Raw genomic sequence first — 16,304 nt, 5'->3', positions numbered from 1 at the left:
ATAGAGGCTCAGAACAGTATCTGGATGGGTGTTGGCTGATCCATGCCTGGACCATGAGACAGCAGAAAGCTGCTCGTGAATAGACCCTCAGTGTGTGAAAGCTTGCTTCTAGCCAGCTCTTAAAAGCTAAAACATTAGGCCAAATCCTGGAGTGGCTGGGTGGCAGTCCTGGCTCTCCTTACCTGACTGAGACCTGTTGACAGAACAGGGCTTCTTGGGCAGTGATGACATGCATCTGTCCAGATCAGTTGGATGTTGCAGTATTCTTGTGATTTTTGCATGGTGTCAGATAGCTTGTGATATCATGCCTTTAAATGCCAACAGCACAGGCTGCTGCAGAGATGATATCGAGAACGTTGCTCTCCACATTGTAACAGACTGAAAACAAGGTGACTCCAGCCACCAGAAAAAAACAAGTGGTTGGTTTGGAGGAGCAGGGCAAGGAGACCCTAGCAGGCAAGAGCTCCCTTAACATCTGGTTGGGCAGGAAGACCCAGCAGATCATTGCTGTTCCTGCTGGCTGAGCTGCTCTCCTTGCCTGTCTGCTCCTGATTGCCGTTGCAGGGAATGTTTGAGGTGGGCTTGTAGCTGGTGCTTGCAAGGGGGGGGGTGAGATGAAGAAAGCTGGTAGCAAAAGCAAGCTTCAGATGCCAGCTCTGGAGATGTGACCTTGTTGGTGGGGACCTGCAGGATCAGGCTGTTGGTGTGAGGATAACTGCAGCCTGCTTTTCCTTTCAGTAGTGTTTGATCTTGGTCTAAGACTTAAAATCCCTCTTCTCTCCTGGGTTTCCTAGCTTCTAACCGAGGTGATGCAGCATTCCAGGGACCTCCCTGTATGGTCACTTGTACTCTTGTGCTCATAAGCAGCACGGGGCATTTGCAGTTACATCAGTAGTATTGCTCCCCTGTTTTGGAGTGAAAAAGCAAGTATTTCCATTGGCTTTTCAGCATGCCAGACAGCAGACATTTAGCAGAGACCTTGGAGATGTTGGGAGGGGAGTAAGCAGCCACATGAAAGCGATGGGAAACGTGCTTGCAGCCCCTTTGAGAGCTGTGTTCCTCTCGAGGCAGTGATCCCAACAGGATCCTTTGCTCAAGGCTTTCACTTGATGGGGTGAAGCCAAGTCTCCCAAGAAGGAAAAGATTCAAAGATGCTGACAACTTGTTAAGCCTCACGCATCTTGCAGCGGATGGGATTATTCAAGCCAGGCTTGTGAGGGAACAGTGTCCTCACAGTAATGCTTAAAAAACCCTTCAGGATATAAAACCAAAGCTGGCCAAGGCACTCTGGCTCGTGCACTGTGAACAGGAGCCAGCTAATTACCAGTTGCTGTTGCTTTTCTTGTATTAATGTAAGAAGAGGAGTGGAGCCTGAGTGCAGTCCTAAATTTACATACGGAGATTGAGAAACAGAAGAAGCTCCTCAAAAGCTGGAGGATAGCACCTTGTGTCATGGCATTCTGCTGTGCTTCTGGGGCAGTCAGAGGGTGGAAAGCCATGGGGTAAAGAGGGATGGAGATTCACTGACAGGATGCCTAAGTGCTAGGATGGTGAGCAAGTGATGACACAGCTTACCTGGTGGTATTGGGTCTGTGTGGGGCTGGCACCTTGGTGGAGGATCCAACCTGCCTGCTGTGCTCCTGGACAGCACTGGGGATGCTCTGCAAACCCAAACATGAAGGTAAGATCTCTGTAATGCAGGGTGTGGTGTTGGGGGGCCTATCACAGTGCTGGCTCTGCTCAGTGCCTGCAGGGAAACCAGTGTGCTGCACCTCTGTGCCAGGGCTCCTGCTGCCGAGCTGCTGGTTAGCATCACTCATTAGCACTGTCACACTTCCATCACTCGAGGTACAAGCAGGGGGAGTGCCCTGGGCAGTGAAGCTGTTGCTTTGCTGCTTTTGTATCCACCAGAAATGCTCTCTTGGTTCTTAATGGCTTCTTGGAACAGGATGGGAGCCCCTGCTGTGGGAGCCTGTCTGACCCACTGGGTCTGCAAGGGGCTCTCAGAGCACTAAGAACCAAATAATAAAAATACCAACATTCCTGAGCAAACGAACCAGCTCTGCTCTCTCTCAAAAATACATTTTCTTGAGTTGTATTTCCAGCTTGGCAAACAAAAACTAAATTTACTGACATGAATTTCCACTCAATCACGCCATGAGGAAGGAAGGAAACAAACAAGAAAAAAGAGCTGAGAGTTTGTTTGCTTAAAAAATATCTTCAATAAAAAGAACCGATGCTCTTTTTTTCTGAAGGCAGGGGAGAGAAGGGGGTGGATGTGAAGCCATGGGCTGTTCTGCACCAGAGCCCTTCCAGAACTTCCCAAAGGCTCTGTGGCTGCTGCTAGGGCCATGGTGTTGGCTCTGTGTCAGCACAAGGGCAGGGGCTGCTGGCAGAAATGTTGCAGTGCTGGGAGCTGGGCCTTTGGTAAACAGCTCCTCGTGCCATACAAAAATACACAGATATGATATATCTTTTCCCTGTGACATTTCCCATTGCACACACAGCCCTGCCTGGGTGCTCAGTGCCAAGCTCCTCCTGCAGGATGAGGGCAGAGCCCAGTGCCCGTGCTGAGGAAGGTACAGTCCAGCTGAAAACCTTTCCTTTTGGGGGTCCTGGTGCCCTCACAACCCACACTGATGTTCTCCCAGGGGCTCCCTGCACCAAGGATGCAGGATGCTCTTATGTTTGGGGTGATCAGTGCATGCTCCCGTCCTGCTGTCTGGTTGGGACTGGAGTCTCCCAGATCTGGGCTGCGTTGGGGGGCTGCCTCCCTTTGCTCCGCAGCAGGATGTGGGACATCATCCCCCTGTTGCAGCAGTGGGGGCTGCCTGGGGTCGAGGGGGTGTCCCCTGGATCTGCTGGGACTGCTCCCTTCCCTGTGCTGCTTCAAACAGACACAGCGATGTAAACCCGATGTGTTTTTATATGTACAACAGACGCTCATCAACACCCTCCCTCCCCACTTCCAGTCCCCCAATGAAAGCCAACAAAAAAAAAAAAAACAAAACCACCTTTTAAAATAAAAAGTTAAAAAACCAAACAACGACTGACCCCCTCCCACCCCCCCCTCCAAAAAAAAAAAAACAACAACAAAACCCGCAGAACAAAACAAGTCCCCAAAGGGGTCTCAGGTGGGAATCGGGGATGTGCTGCATCCCCAGGTGCGATGGAGGAGGGATAAAGTGACCTCTTCGAAAGTGGGTGCGGTGCAGCCGGGGGGGGCGGGGGGCACTGAGCCCTGGGCACCCCCTGCTGCCTCCGGCCGGGACGGGGTTCAGTAGTACGAGCCCAAGCTGAGCCGCCGCGGTGCCCCCACCCCGGGGACGGCCCTGGGGGTGGCCCTGAGACCGAGGGCTCACAGGTAAAAAGCTAAAAACGGGGGGGGTGGAGAAGAGCCGGGCCGTGCCCCCCTCCCTTACTCCCCTCCCTCCTGGTGCCGCGTCCCCGCCGGTGTCCCCACGGCCTTTAGGACTCCGAGGAGGAGCGGGAGACGTTCTGGAGCAGCGATTTGTATATGGCAGAGTTCAGGAAGCGAGGGTAGGAGTCTCTGTGCATCAGCGTGTAGATCTGGAGCTGAGCGTCGTCGAATGTGTGCGAGGACGGCTCCTGCATCTTCCTGTTGATCACCTCCCGCACCCGCGAGTCCAGGCTCACCTGGACGAGAAATGAGGGCTGTGGGACCCCAGCGACGAGCCCCCAACCCCGGGCACAGCCCCGCAGGATGGGGACGAGGGATGACCCGCGGAGCTGAGCGGAGCGTCGGGACCCGGCGCGGTGCCACGGCCAAAGGTGGGGACCCCGCCATGAGCCAAGGGGGAGAAAACCGGCTTCCAAACGAGGGATGGGAACGGGGCTCGGGTTGGTTCGCACCGCTCCGGGCGTAGCGGAGCAGCAGGAGCTCATCCACCCCCGCGGCCTCGGGCCGTGCGCAGGGAGCGGGGTTGGGGTGTCCCCTGCAGCCGCATCTCCTCGGCACGATGGTGCCCTCGTGAGGTTTCGGCCCCGCAGCACAACGCCGGCGCGGCCACGCGAGGAGATTTGGGGGCAGAGACGTGGGACTGGGACGTCGCTGGGCACAAACACCCTCCCGATGCCGTCCCGTTGGACTTAGGGATGTAGCGCTGTGACCATCCCTCCGGTACCCCAACACCGCTGCACGCGGGTGCCCTGTCCCTAAGAACCCACCCCCAAACCTCCTCTTAACCACAGAAGGGACCAAAACCTTCCCAGAGCATTTTTGCCACGTACCTCCTTGGGCGAGAGGATGGAGATGTAGTCCTCATAGATGGTCCTGGCCTTCTCATCGATGGTGTGTTTGTTGCACTCGGTTTTGAGCTCCTCGCACGCCAGCCAGAAGAGCATGTTCTCCTCACTGTACTCAGTCCTCAAGAACTCCCGGAAGACGTTGCGACCAGCCGGGCTCTTCATCAGCTTGTCAAAGGACTGCGCCCAGCCCCGCACCTCCTCCGTGGTGGGTTTGGAGCTGTGGGGTCAGCGGGGCGGGAGGCAAAGGGAAGGCATTACAACTGGAGAGGGATGCTCGATGTGGGATGGGATAGGGCCGGGTTTTCTCTGTTGAATCCATCCCTCAGAAACAGGGATTGCGCAGGGATGATCCCAGCTCTGAGCCATCCCAGAGGGGCTGCTCCCAAACACATCCCCTGTGCTCGTGCTCCTGCTCAGGCTCCGTTCATTATGGAGCTCCTGGAGATCTCCAGAAGTGCCCATGGGGTTTATCCTGGCTCTGCTCAGCCAGGCCACACTGTGGGCTGGGTTGAAGCTGAATTTCCCAAAAGGGGACATATTGTGCTGCCAGCTCTGCACATACCCAGGAGGGTGCAAAACCCCTTCCCGTGCTGAGCTGCACTGCTGGCAGGTCCATGCACCAGCACTGACAGCTGGGGGAGCAAGATCCTAATTACTAAAGCAAGGCAGGAGCCATCAATACCGCTAATTAACGCATCTGATCCCTGGCACCAGCCATGGCCAGGCTGTGTGCAGGCAGCTCTGTCTCATTTCCAAGGCAGTGGATGCCCGGTGCAGGTGCCCCCACGTGTCCCTGCAGGCAGGGAGCTTGGTGAATAGCTTCCTGTGCCATGATGTGTCATGAGATGCTGTACCATACACCCGTTGTCCCCACACTCACCACGCTTCACAGTTTGGGATGGTCTCCAGTTTGGTCTCCCGGGACGCCCTCCACGCTCGCTCCCGGTCCTCGTTCCTAACGGGGAGATGGAAAGGTAGTAATGGGCAGCTGGGCATGGGGCTGCAGCCCCACCTCACCCTCACCCTGCTACCTCCTGCCCACCAAACTCCCGCCGTGGGCACCCACATCCCACACCTCTGCTCCTTCCCTTCCTTTGTGCGATTCTGCCCTGACCGTGTGGTGACGTTTCCTGCGCTCAGGGCACGGCTGTGCCAGGCATCAGGCACCACGGCCAGTGTGCACCGTGCAACCCGGCACCAACGCACTGCTGCAGGACACCGTGCTGCGCTATCGCCTCCTCCTGCTGCCAGCAGGGCTCAGCCCGCACAGGAAGCGGGCGGCCGGGATAGAATTAGGAAGACAAAGCGCTGGACCCTGAGCTGTGGTGTGGCCACGATGCCCAGCACCAGCACTGCCTGCAGGCAAGCACCGCGACACCGATGTCCCCTGCTCCCCCCATCCTCGGCCCCGTGCTGCAAGAGGAAAGCGGCCTCCAGCCAACTTCCCCCGGCCCACCAATTTCGGAGCTGGGCGCCGACCGCAGCGCTTCCTGCTTGCAACACTGCCCCTGGCTGCAATCCCGGGTTTAACCCTGAGAGCAGCAGCTGGGGTGGGCACGTCCCCGCCTGTGCTGTGCCACAGGGCGCGGTGCCTGATGTCCCCGAGTCTAGGAGTGCCTTGCACCATCCTCGTTTGCTTCTGCTCCCAAGCTCCTGCAGATGCCAAGGTGGGACACGGGTGGGTGTCGCGCTGCTCTCAGTCCTTGTTGCATTTGAGGAAACAAAGCTGGATCAGGAGAATGGGGCCCCAAGAGCAGGGCCTTGCACAGCAATGATGCATCAGTGCTGCGGTTGGTCCATGGGTTTGCAAGGGGCTCAGCTCCAGGTTTGGATGCTCCTCCGGGCTCAATGCTGTCAGTGGCTGCAAAACCCAACACTGCTGCGGCACACAAAGCTGTCAGCAATCTCACAACGGGCTGATGCTGTGAGCAGGTTAGCTCCCCAAAACCTGGTTATCCAGGCCCAAAAGGGAGCTGGGATGCAGATGGAGGTGAGCAGCTGGCGATGGCTTGAGGCAGTGTGGGGAGCTCAGCTCTGCACACTGCTGTGCACGGCAGTCCTGCTGCTGCCCTGGGTTTGGGATGGCCGCTGGCTGTGATGCTCCCACGTGCAGCCCCAGCAGAGCCATCGATGCAGCACAGGATGAGGGTTCCCAGCCCAATACTGCTTTCTGCTCTATATATTTCTAACGACTTGGCTGAAGGGAAGGAGCTGTGGTGCACTGGGGCTCGGCAGGGTGAACTCACAGGGATCCATCGGGAGGACAGCAACGCACATAGCCCCGTGCACCTGCAGTGGTGCTGACACCCACCCCCAAAACACCCCTTTCCAAAGCACTGTGTGCAATCCCCCTGCACGAACATCACTCACAGCCTGTCTAATTGCAGCACATCTTTGGCTTTTGGCTGCTGACTAAGCACAAAGCACATGGGCACCCCTGAGACGAGGTGAGTGGGGACGGCTCCATCCCAGCTGCGCTCCTGCACCGCTGCTCGTGGTGCTGTGCCCAAAGGAACCCCATCCCTGCAGCTCCGGCTTTAGCCACACCTCGGTGCTGAACCAGCCATGTAGGACCAAAGTGCTGCTTGCATGACCCGTGCTTACCATGAGCAACTGCAGCAGCAGCACCAGCAGAAGCAGCAGGCATTGGGTCGGTGGTTGCTGGCAGGTTGCACCGTTGTCGGAGAAGTCTCATGCCGGGACATCGGAAGGGGTGGCTCTGCGGACGCAGGTCCTGCGTACTGCAAGGCAGGAGGGCACGAGGGGGAGGGGGTGAGCTGTGGGCAGGCGACCACCCCGGCTCCCCTCACCTCAAAAAGCAGCATTTGGGTCCAAGTGGCATCCAAGGGGCTGAGGTCACTGCCGCTGCAAGCAGGTGGTCAGCAACCCCCAGCTCTGGGTGACACACTGTCCCCATGCGTCCTCCTCTCCCCACCTCACACAGGTGACCAAGGGACCCCTGCGCTGTGGCTCGCAGTGATTTATTTTGCCCTCCCCCTCCCCACTGCTCCCAGCCCCACTTTCATCTCACCTGCGTCCCAGCCTCATACACGGTGGCCGTGGGTGGGTCGTGCTCCAGGGGCTCTTCTGCTGCTCGCTGCTGCTCCCAGGCCGCTGGTGACCCAAGCAGCCCGGTTAGCGTCCCTGCAGCCGCACGGCTGGAGCCTGCAATAAGCAAGAGGAGTGGCACCATGTTACCCCCATAGTGAGCATGGACCCTGCGTGGGAGCAGCTGGCGAAGGGCTGTGTCATGCTGAGAAGAGCCCTGTGCAGGCTGGGGCAATGCAGGCAGATACTGGTGCAAGAAAAGGAAGTGAGAAGAAAAGGAGGGGAGGGCATAGCAGGCTGCCCCACACTGCTCTCTGACCCTGCTCTCGCTTTGCTGGCTGTGTGACAGCCCGCCTGCATACGGCACTCATAGGGTCCCCCCACTGCCTGGGGGCTGCCTGCCCCATGCTGGGTGCCCCACATCCCAGCTCTGCCCTGCAGGGTTTAGGTACTGCCCATGGTCAGGGCTCAGCCTCTCACAGCTGTGCCCCGTGCCACAGCCAAGCACCATGGAGGCATTTAGGTCCAGGACAGGGAAGTCAGAGCCGCTCCACGACATCATGTGAGTGGAAGGAAACGGAGGAAGTTCTCAACTCCCAGCACTACACCCAAACTCTGTGCCAACTGTTGGCCAGGCCCAGAGCTCGGCAGAGCTCAGTGGCACCGACTGGACCTGCCCCATCCCCCACCTGCAGTGGGAATGCTCCATGTCCCATTGCTCTATCATGCTGCAGAGCCAGGACCTGGGATGTGCATCCCAGCAGGGCACAGGCTGAGCAGGGGATGCTGGTGGCGGAGGCTTGGAGCGATGCACCACAGGCACAAGGACTGGGGGCTGCGGTCGCCTGCTGCAAGCTCCTCTCCCCGGTCCCCGAAGCCCTCCCGCTGGTTCCCTGTGCTCCTGCAGGAACTAAAAAGGAGAGAGTCTGTGCTTCTCTCCCAATTGTCCCTATTTATAGCCTCGAGTGCTGGCAGGATGGCTGTGACCTTGTCACCCTGCTCGGCAGCAGCTCTGTGCCCTCAGACAGCACTGTTGGCAGATGATTGCAGAATCCTCATTTTCCCCTTTTCTTTGCTTTTCCTATACCAACCAACCTCATTCTCAATGGCTGCACAAGCAGCAAAATCCCACAACAAATCCTGGTGGCTCCTTGGTCTGAGGCGTTCATTACAGTAATGATGTGAGAAGGGGGAAAACACAAAGGAATTATGCTGGGACCCCTCCTGCTGCATCCCACTGCACTGAATGCAGCACTGGAGCACAGAGCATGGGGTGGCCAAGGGATGGGGACGTGGGGATGGAGCGTGGCAGTGCTGCAGTGCTGTCCCACCATGCTGGGACCACTGGGACAGCAGATCAGGAAGCAGAACCGCACAGAGCCAGAGCCCATGGGGAGGTGTGGGTGTGCACAAGACTGCAAAAAGAGGAAGATGGAGGACAGGGGATGTTTCCCAAACACAGACACAAGACAGCCTCATAGCCCCCACCCAGCCTCAGCGCCCTGCGGTGCTGCCCCACATTCAGTGACGTAGCTGCAGCACACGGCCTCAGAGTCCCCAAATTCCGGGCTCCCCCGTGCCATTCCGTGCCAGCTCCCACACCTACAACGTCCCCATTGAGCTCTCCCCATCCGATCATGGCACAGAGGTGACAGAGATGGGGCTGTGCCACCCCAGTGCACATCACCGCCCCGAGCCCCCATGCAGCCGGCCATGGGGGATGCTCCCCAAAATTACTTTGGAAGGGAAACGTCCCCTTCCCCAGAGTGGCTGCTGGATTGCAGCGCCCACCAAACACCATGGATGTCTCAGGCAGCGCCGGGTCCGTCCCCACACCCGTACCTGTGCTATTCCAGCCATGGCCACGCCGTCAGCACCCAGCTCGCGGTGCGCAGCATTGGCCGGCCAGGGAGCCGGGAGGGAAAAGAAGAAAGAAAGAGAAAAGAAAAGAAGCCGAACACATCCTCTCACAGGAAAGGGAGTGGTAAGGGAAGTGGCAAACTCAACTGAAGAGTTCAGACCTTTTTTGGGAAAGCCCCGCCAAGGCCACGCTGCTCTGCCCGGCTGAGAGCCGCGGGTGCCGCATCCCTCCTGCAGTGTGGGGACACGGCTCTCCCAGGCAGGACGGGGACATCTGGGGCAACGTGAGGACACCAAGGGCACGTCAGCACCGGAGGAACCCGTAGAACCAAGGAAGCGGCCATTGTGGCATCATACCCTGCGCAATGCAAGGATCCATCCAGAGGAACGGTGCCAACATGTGGTGCCCCAGGATTTTCTCTGGAGCATCACCCACGGGGGAAGAATTGGGCAGCGAGCCGCAAGGCCTGGAGCGGGGTGAGATGAACCAAAGCCCCGCTGGCACAGTGCCTCCCAGCAGTGCCACTGCAGAGTGGGGCTGCACCCACCTGCTGCCATGCAGTGCGGGGCTGAGCCCTCTCGGCTGAGAGTGACTCACAAACAAAAGCAACATGTGAGAGAAAAATCGGCCGTGCAACCTCAGCTTCCTTGATTGAATTTGCCCGCGGGGCTGCAACAACGGCACAGACACCGGCGGTCATTGCTCCGACTGCAGCAAAGGGAGCACAGAGCGAGAGCTGGGCGATGCAGCGTGCACCCATCAACCAAAAACCCACCAAAATCCCAACGCCGTGCACCCCAACACCCAAAACCCAACGCGGCTGCACCGCCGCTGCCCCAGCGCTGAGCCTACACCGCCACAGGGGAATTCCCCAGGCCCTGTGCAAAACCCCCATGCTTTGGCAGCTCTGCTCCTCGGCAGGGACCCCCCACGCCCCCTGGGTTTGCCCCATGGGCACAGCCTGGCCCCGCAGCTGCCCCCACCCCGCAGTGCGCCCCAGACACCTGCTGGTGCACAGGAAGTTTTGGGAGCTATTCTTAGACTGCTTTTTCTCTTTCTTTTTTTTTTTCCCCCTCCCACTTCAGCAATTAGAAGGGACTCAAAAGGTGAGGCTCAAGCTCCTGCATTGGGATGGTGCCTGTGGGCATGGGGTAAGGCTGACCTCCATGCTGCCAGCACAGCAGTGACAGCGGTGCCCGGTACCACAGCCTGATCCGGGACACTTCGACCACGTGAGAGCCAAAGAGGTGGTGATGTGCAGCCCTGCACCTGCCCAGAGCATGCCCACAAAGTGCCCCTGCACCCTGTAGAGGTGGCAGCGGGGAGCAGATGTCTCCAGGAGTCCTGCAATGATTTCTTTATCAGCCCCAGTCCCCAGCACTGGTTGCTCCTGCACTGAGCATCCTCTGAGCCAAACCCCATCGCACATCCCCAAAACTCCTCATCACACATCCCAAAAACTCCCATATCCCAAAAGCTCCCCACCAAACATCCCAAAGCTGCCACCACACACCTCCACAGCTACCCACCTCAACACCCCAAAGCTCCCACCACACTCCCCATAGCCCACCATCCCCAAATCCCACAGCTCTGCCCCAGCCCTGCGGGCACAACGCTGCCAGCACCCTCCCTTCAGCCCCAGCTCTCGCACAGAAACGTGGTTAATTATTTCAGAGCCCAAAAATAGCACCCGCGCCAATCAGCTGGGGGATTTAATAAGGCAAACCCTGACAATTATGTTTCTATTAGTGGAGGTATCGTGGCGTTGTTAAGGCAGACTCCCATTAAGCATTTGGTAATGATCCATGCGAAAGGAGAAAGATCGTGGGGATCAATAGTGGGCAGAGGCACGGGCCGAGCAGCAGGCACACGGGGAGAGGGAAGGAAGGGAAGGAAGGGATGAAGCCTTGCTGTGCTGCTGCTCGGGCCGTGGTTTGCATCTGGAGCGGACCCTGAGTAGTTGTGCAGCTGTGCATCCCTCTGCTGAGCATCCTGACCCCAGCACCAAAATCCCACTTTTGGATGCTAAATCCCTCCACTGATGGAGAATACGGAGCACTTTTGCTCATGTGCATCCTGGTGAGAGGCAGAAGAGTTTCTGCGCATGGATGCAGGTGGCACCCATGTGTGGGGCTCACGGCCTCCTCAGCACTGGGAACCCACGGTGATTGGGGCTGTGGAGCCTCAAAGAGCCAAGGGCACAGAGATGGGGCATTGTCTTTTCCAAGGAAAGGGAACAAACAACCACATCGAGGTGAATGAAAACCCTCTGCATCCCAGGGAGGTGCTGGGTCAAAGGGCGGCTCCATGCAGCTACCGGGTGATTTCCTGCTCAGCCCCAGGATGAGACCAAACGCAGCACCTGGAGCCCCCAGTGCTGCACACAGAGCTGTGTGCCCACCTATGTGGGCACGAAGGCGCTGCACACTGCCAGCACTTTCAGGATCAGGCTGCAGGCAGAGCCCAGGACAGGTGCCCACGCTGGTGGGCACGGCATGCATGGCATCCCCTCTGCTGCCCCATCCCCAGGACAGCCCTTGGGGGACACACATCAGTCACCACCACAGGGATGCTCTGCACTGTCCCGGCTTTGACAAGCACCGAGGAGACACAGACCCATGGGTTATTTAAAACCCAACCAAAGGGGAACAAAGTCTGCAGGGTTCAGCTCAGCCACGCAGGGAGGAGCTGGTGGCACGGAGGAAGGAAGCGCTGTCACCCTGCATGGCCCCTGTGCCATGGGCACAGCATGCAGCACGGCGTCCCACACCGCCCCACAGCATTGTCATTCCTCATTATTATTTTTTCTTGTTTGGTGAGGCCGGCACAAAGCTTTCCCTTCCTTTTCCGGGGTTGCTGCACCTGTTTGCTCTTCTCCTGCCCTTTGCACTGAACCACCGCGTGGGCATTTGCCTTCTGCAGGAGCCCCCAGCAAGTTCACCCAGGAGAAAGGAGGGAGGGCAAGGGAAAACCCAAACCCTGCACCCCAAACACTTTGCTGGCTTCCTTCTATATGGAGCCCCATCCACAAACCCAGCAATCCTCACTGTCTGTGTAAAGAGCCCCCAGCAGCTCAGCACAAAGCAGGTGAGGCCATTTCCAGGGCTGCTCAGAGAACTGGAAGTGCAGCTTGTTTGGAAATTCTAGCTTATGTTTTCCTGCTGTCAGGAAACCCCCTTTTTCCATGCCTGTGATGAATATTGATGCTGAATGCCAACGGATTCCGTTGTTCTTGCTACTGCTGCCACCTTCCTGGGGCTGAACCAAAGGCAGGACACGGTGTGGGATAGGAGCAGCTCTGGGGCTGCCCCTTGTGTCCGTCCCCATTTCCTTGGGTGCAGCACGAGCCTGGCTTTGGTCTGAGCTGTAGTTGTATCCCAAAGCCACCAAATGTCACGTCCTCTGGTGCCCAGCTGCTGGCACAGGGGATGGCACGGACACAGCTGCCCCCAGCCACGCATCAGCCCTGCAGCTGCAGCAATGCATGCACAGCTGGACTGAAGGCATCCCACCCCTGCAGGAGGTCTTGAGAAGGCAGCTCTGTGCTGCCATCGCTGCAAGGGATTGGAGACTTTCTGAGCACCCAAAGCAGCACAGGGAGCAGCCCCACTACAGCCTGTTGGAAATGCTCTCATTGCAACAGAGCTCACCAGCAAAATGCATGAGTGCACAGAGCTGGCTGGGCTTGGATTGCAGGGTGAGAGCATGGAGGAGAACAGGCAGATCAGCACTGCTCCAGTGCCCATCGGTGATGGTAGGGAAGGGAACATGAGGGGCAGTGGCATGGTCAGCACTTGGTGAAGCAGAGGGGAATGAATGGACTGGGCACTACTGGAAATGGGCCAGGAGAGCTGATGGAATGCCCAGCACTGGACGAGGTGCCCACAAGGCTGAGTGCCACGGAGCTGGAGTGGGGATGGTGACATCCTCCATAGAGCAGCTGCCAGCTCCGGGCTGCAACAATGTGAGAGCTCAGCACCTTCTCCTCCTGCAGCAGTGTGGGACGCCATACACTGTCCTCTCCTCTCCATTGGGTGAGAATCATTGCGAGAACTGGGAGCAACATCCAATTTCTCCCCCCCCGAATCGAGAAGTAGCTAATAAATAACACACAGAACCAAATGGTTTTAGACCCACCCCCTCCAAACAGCCTTTGCAGTGGAAATGCAGAGACGTGCAGAGAGATGAAGAAGGAACTGAGTAATAGGAAGCAGCGGTGGGCACAGGGCAACCCGGAAGCGGCCACGATCCCAGCACAACCCTGCAACCCACTAACAGCCCTATTGCTGGGGTGTGGGTGCACAACAGGGGCTCACTGCAAGAAACCACCCAGGGGGAGCACAGACCCCCACCAGCATGGCTGAGGGATGGAGCAGAACCCAGTGTGGTGAGCCTACCTCCCTCAGAGCTGAATTTCCGAAGGAATTTTCTCCGGAGGATACAAACTTGGGGAAAAAGAAAGACCAGCAGGAGAGGTCAGGAGAGGCTCTGCAGAGCTCGTGGAGCTTCTGCTCCAAAGGTGCTCGTGGTACTGCTCCTAGGGGCAGAGCAGCATGCAGCGCTGCCCCGCGCTCTCTGCATGGGCCCAGCAGAACTCAGAGTGCTGCGGTTCCAGCCTCACAGTGAGCATGTGGCAAAGAGAGGAGAGATACACTTTGGGAGGCGGTGAAGATGTGCTGCTCCCACACCTCGGGCAGCTAAGCATGAATTACTCTGCCGGGGTATTTTTTTTCCCTTTCTATCTCTGGGTTGGAGCAGCATGATCAGATTATTTCCCTTTGATTCCTCTCATTTTATTTTAAATAACGATATCAAAACGGGCGCACAGACCCCGACTGATGCATATCCAAGTCACCAAACCCCTGCTTCCCCACTATAATCTTATGAGGTAGAGTTTGTTTAATTGCCGAAGAACACGACTGTATTTTGATTAGCAGCTTTGAGTCATTTGTGGGGAAGGGCTGAGGCGGAGGAGCTGAAATCCTTGTAGGGAAATCTGATGTGGCATTGTCCCCTGGGATGCATCCTGAGGTACGTGCCCACTGGGGCAACCCAATGCACAACACATCCACTGGGACAGCAGGCACTGTGAGCACCAATCCTGCCCGGGATGGCGGAGCCGCATCCAGAGGGGAACCAAATCTTCTTGCAGCAGGGAAATCCCTCCCACTCACTTAACACTTTTTGTTGAGTTTCTTAAATAAGGCCATGGATCCGCGCCAGAGCAGCCTCATGGGGAGGGAAGGAGGGAGGGAGCTTCCCGGGGGATCCTCGCTATGCCCAGGGATGCTGTCGGCTCTCTCCATCCCCCGGCCAAGCCGCCAAGCCCACGTGATGGGCTCGTGTTGGGTGACAGATAGATGGCATGTCCCTATGGGGGAACCACATCCCGGTCACTGGGTCTTCTGGTCACTAAGTCCCCTGGTCACCATGTCCCCCTGCCTGGTGCTGGAGGACCCGATGGTGACTGGAACTCAGGCTCGCCCTGACCTCAGCCAACCTCCCCATGCCACAGCGAGGTCAGTGCTGCTGGTGGGGTACAGCACCCCTGGCTGCAGGAAGCACGCAGAGAACCCACATCCCACAGAGGATGCTCCAGCACTGCACACCTGTGGGTGCAGAGAAGGCCCCGGGGGGTGACCCCAAAGCAACCCTCCCCCTGGGTTGGGCAAAACCCAGTGCAGCCATCCCTGCGATGGGAGGGGGCCCCCGCCTTCCTCCTTCCTCCTCCATCCTCCTCCTCGCAGGGGCTCGGCCCTCTCCGGGGACGACGGGGAGGAAGGGGACGAGAGGGGAACCCCCCCTCAGGCCCGGTGCGCTCTGTGCCCCCGCCCCACGGAGCATCGCGCTGTCCCCCCTCGCGCACGGGGCCGGTGACAGGCGGTGACACACGGACACACGGACGCACACTCCCTCTCCATCAGCGCCCCGCGGTGCTCAGTGTATGTGCCCGGAGAGGGGAGGAGGAAAAGGGGAGGATGCACGGAAAGGGGGAGATGCGTGGGAAACGGGGGGGGTGGGGGGATAATGAGGGGGGGCGGTCATGGAGAAGAGGGGAATCACGGAGAAAGGGGGGGTCATGCAAAAGGGGGGTGCGTGCAGGGGGGAGCGCGCACGGAGGGGCGGCGAAGGGAGCGTTACAAGGATGGGGATGCAAAAGGGGTCCGGCCGCAGCCTGCAGGGGGGGTGGGCCGGGCAATGCACGGGGGTGGCGGGTCCGTGTCGTCGTCGTCCCCCCCCCCCCCCCCTCCGTCCCAGCCCCCGGCATCCCCCGGGCCGGGCCGTGGGTTACTCACGGGTCGGGCATCCGCGCCGTCGAGCAGCGCCGTCCGCTGCCCCGTGCCCACGGCCGCCGCCCGTGCGCTGCCCCCGGGTTCGACACCGGAGGGAGAGGGAGAGGCAGCGGGAGCGGAGCGGAGCGGAGCGGCTGCACTGCGCACGCGTCCCCCGGCCCCTGCGATTGACTTCCTAAAGCAATTGCAGCTTTGGCACTTCCTCACGTCAAAACACACACACACACGCACACACACACACACACAGAGACACACACGTACACACACGCAGCGCCCGGTCCCGTGCCTTACACCGGCACCCAGTGTGTGCCCTACACCGGCTGTCCGGTGTGCGCGGCCAGCACCGGCACCGGCACCAGCACCCGAACTGCATCCTGCACCAGGAACAGGATCCTGCAGCAGCACTGTGCGCCCAGCACCTTTGTAACCCATCACTGCACACCCCATACTGATATCTCACACCCGGAGCCCTGTAGCAGCATCCAGCACCGGCACCCCGATGGAGGCATCCTGTGCCACCGCAGGGCACCGGGACCCCCTGCACCAGCATCCTGAACCCAGTGCCCTTCCCCAGCACTCAGCACTGTGCACCCCAAAGCGGCACGCAGCACTGGCACCCAGCACCAGCAGCACCCCCAGCATCGTCACCCAGACCATCTCTGTGCTATGGGGGCACAAGGGGGGAAAATGCCCCACCTCTGCTCTCCCATTGAGGCTTTCCCCAAATGCCCTGGGAAGGGAAAGAGCTGGAGGCACCCCTGCTCTGTGGGTGCGTGGGACTGCTGGGAGCGGAGTGATTTTCCTTGAATTTCTCTGTTATTGATTTATTTATT

At 58.6% G+C, this 16,304-nt stretch overlaps 1 protein-coding gene across 3 annotated transcripts; it reads right to left on the bottom strand.

The window, feature by feature from the left end:
* Positions 1 to 58: 58 nt before the first annotated feature.
* On the bottom strand, positions 59 to 15,652 carry RGS19 (regulator of G protein signaling 19). 3 transcript variants are annotated; one of them, XM_085241603.1, is made up of 6 exons: positions 15,475 to 15,652; positions 7,301 to 7,434; positions 6,874 to 7,010; positions 5,150 to 5,224; positions 4,252 to 4,486; positions 75 to 3,657 (listed from the first exon to the last, which is right to left on the bottom strand). In XM_085241603.1, the coding sequence occupies exons 3-6, from the start codon at positions 6,972 to 6,974 to the stop codon at positions 3,469 to 3,471; spliced, it is 600 nt and encodes a 199-aa protein (XP_085097729.1). In that variant the 5' UTR covers positions 6,975 to 7,010; positions 7,301 to 7,434; positions 15,475 to 15,652; the 3' UTR covers positions 75 to 3,468. The 3 variants fall into 3 exon arrangements, with proteins under 3 accessions (XP_085097731.1, XP_085097729.1, XP_085097730.1); XM_085241604.1 differs by lacking the exon at positions 15,475 to 15,652 and adding an exon at positions 9,160 to 9,263; XM_085241605.1 differs by lacking the exons at positions 7,301 to 7,434; positions 15,475 to 15,652 and having other exon boundaries at positions 59 to 3,657; positions 6,875 to 7,014.
* Between the last annotated feature and the right edge of the window lie 652 nt (positions 15,653 to 16,304).

The sequence above is a fragment of the Meleagris gallopavo genome, chromosome 22 (assembly GCF_905368555.1).
Source record: "Meleagris gallopavo chromosome 22, MGAL_WU_HG_1.1, whole genome shotgun sequence".
Taxonomy (NCBI): Eukaryota; Metazoa; Chordata; class Aves; order Galliformes; family Phasianidae; genus Meleagris; species Meleagris gallopavo.
Note: the sequence above shows the minus strand (reverse complement) of the source record. Positions and strands in the feature narration are given on the sequence as shown.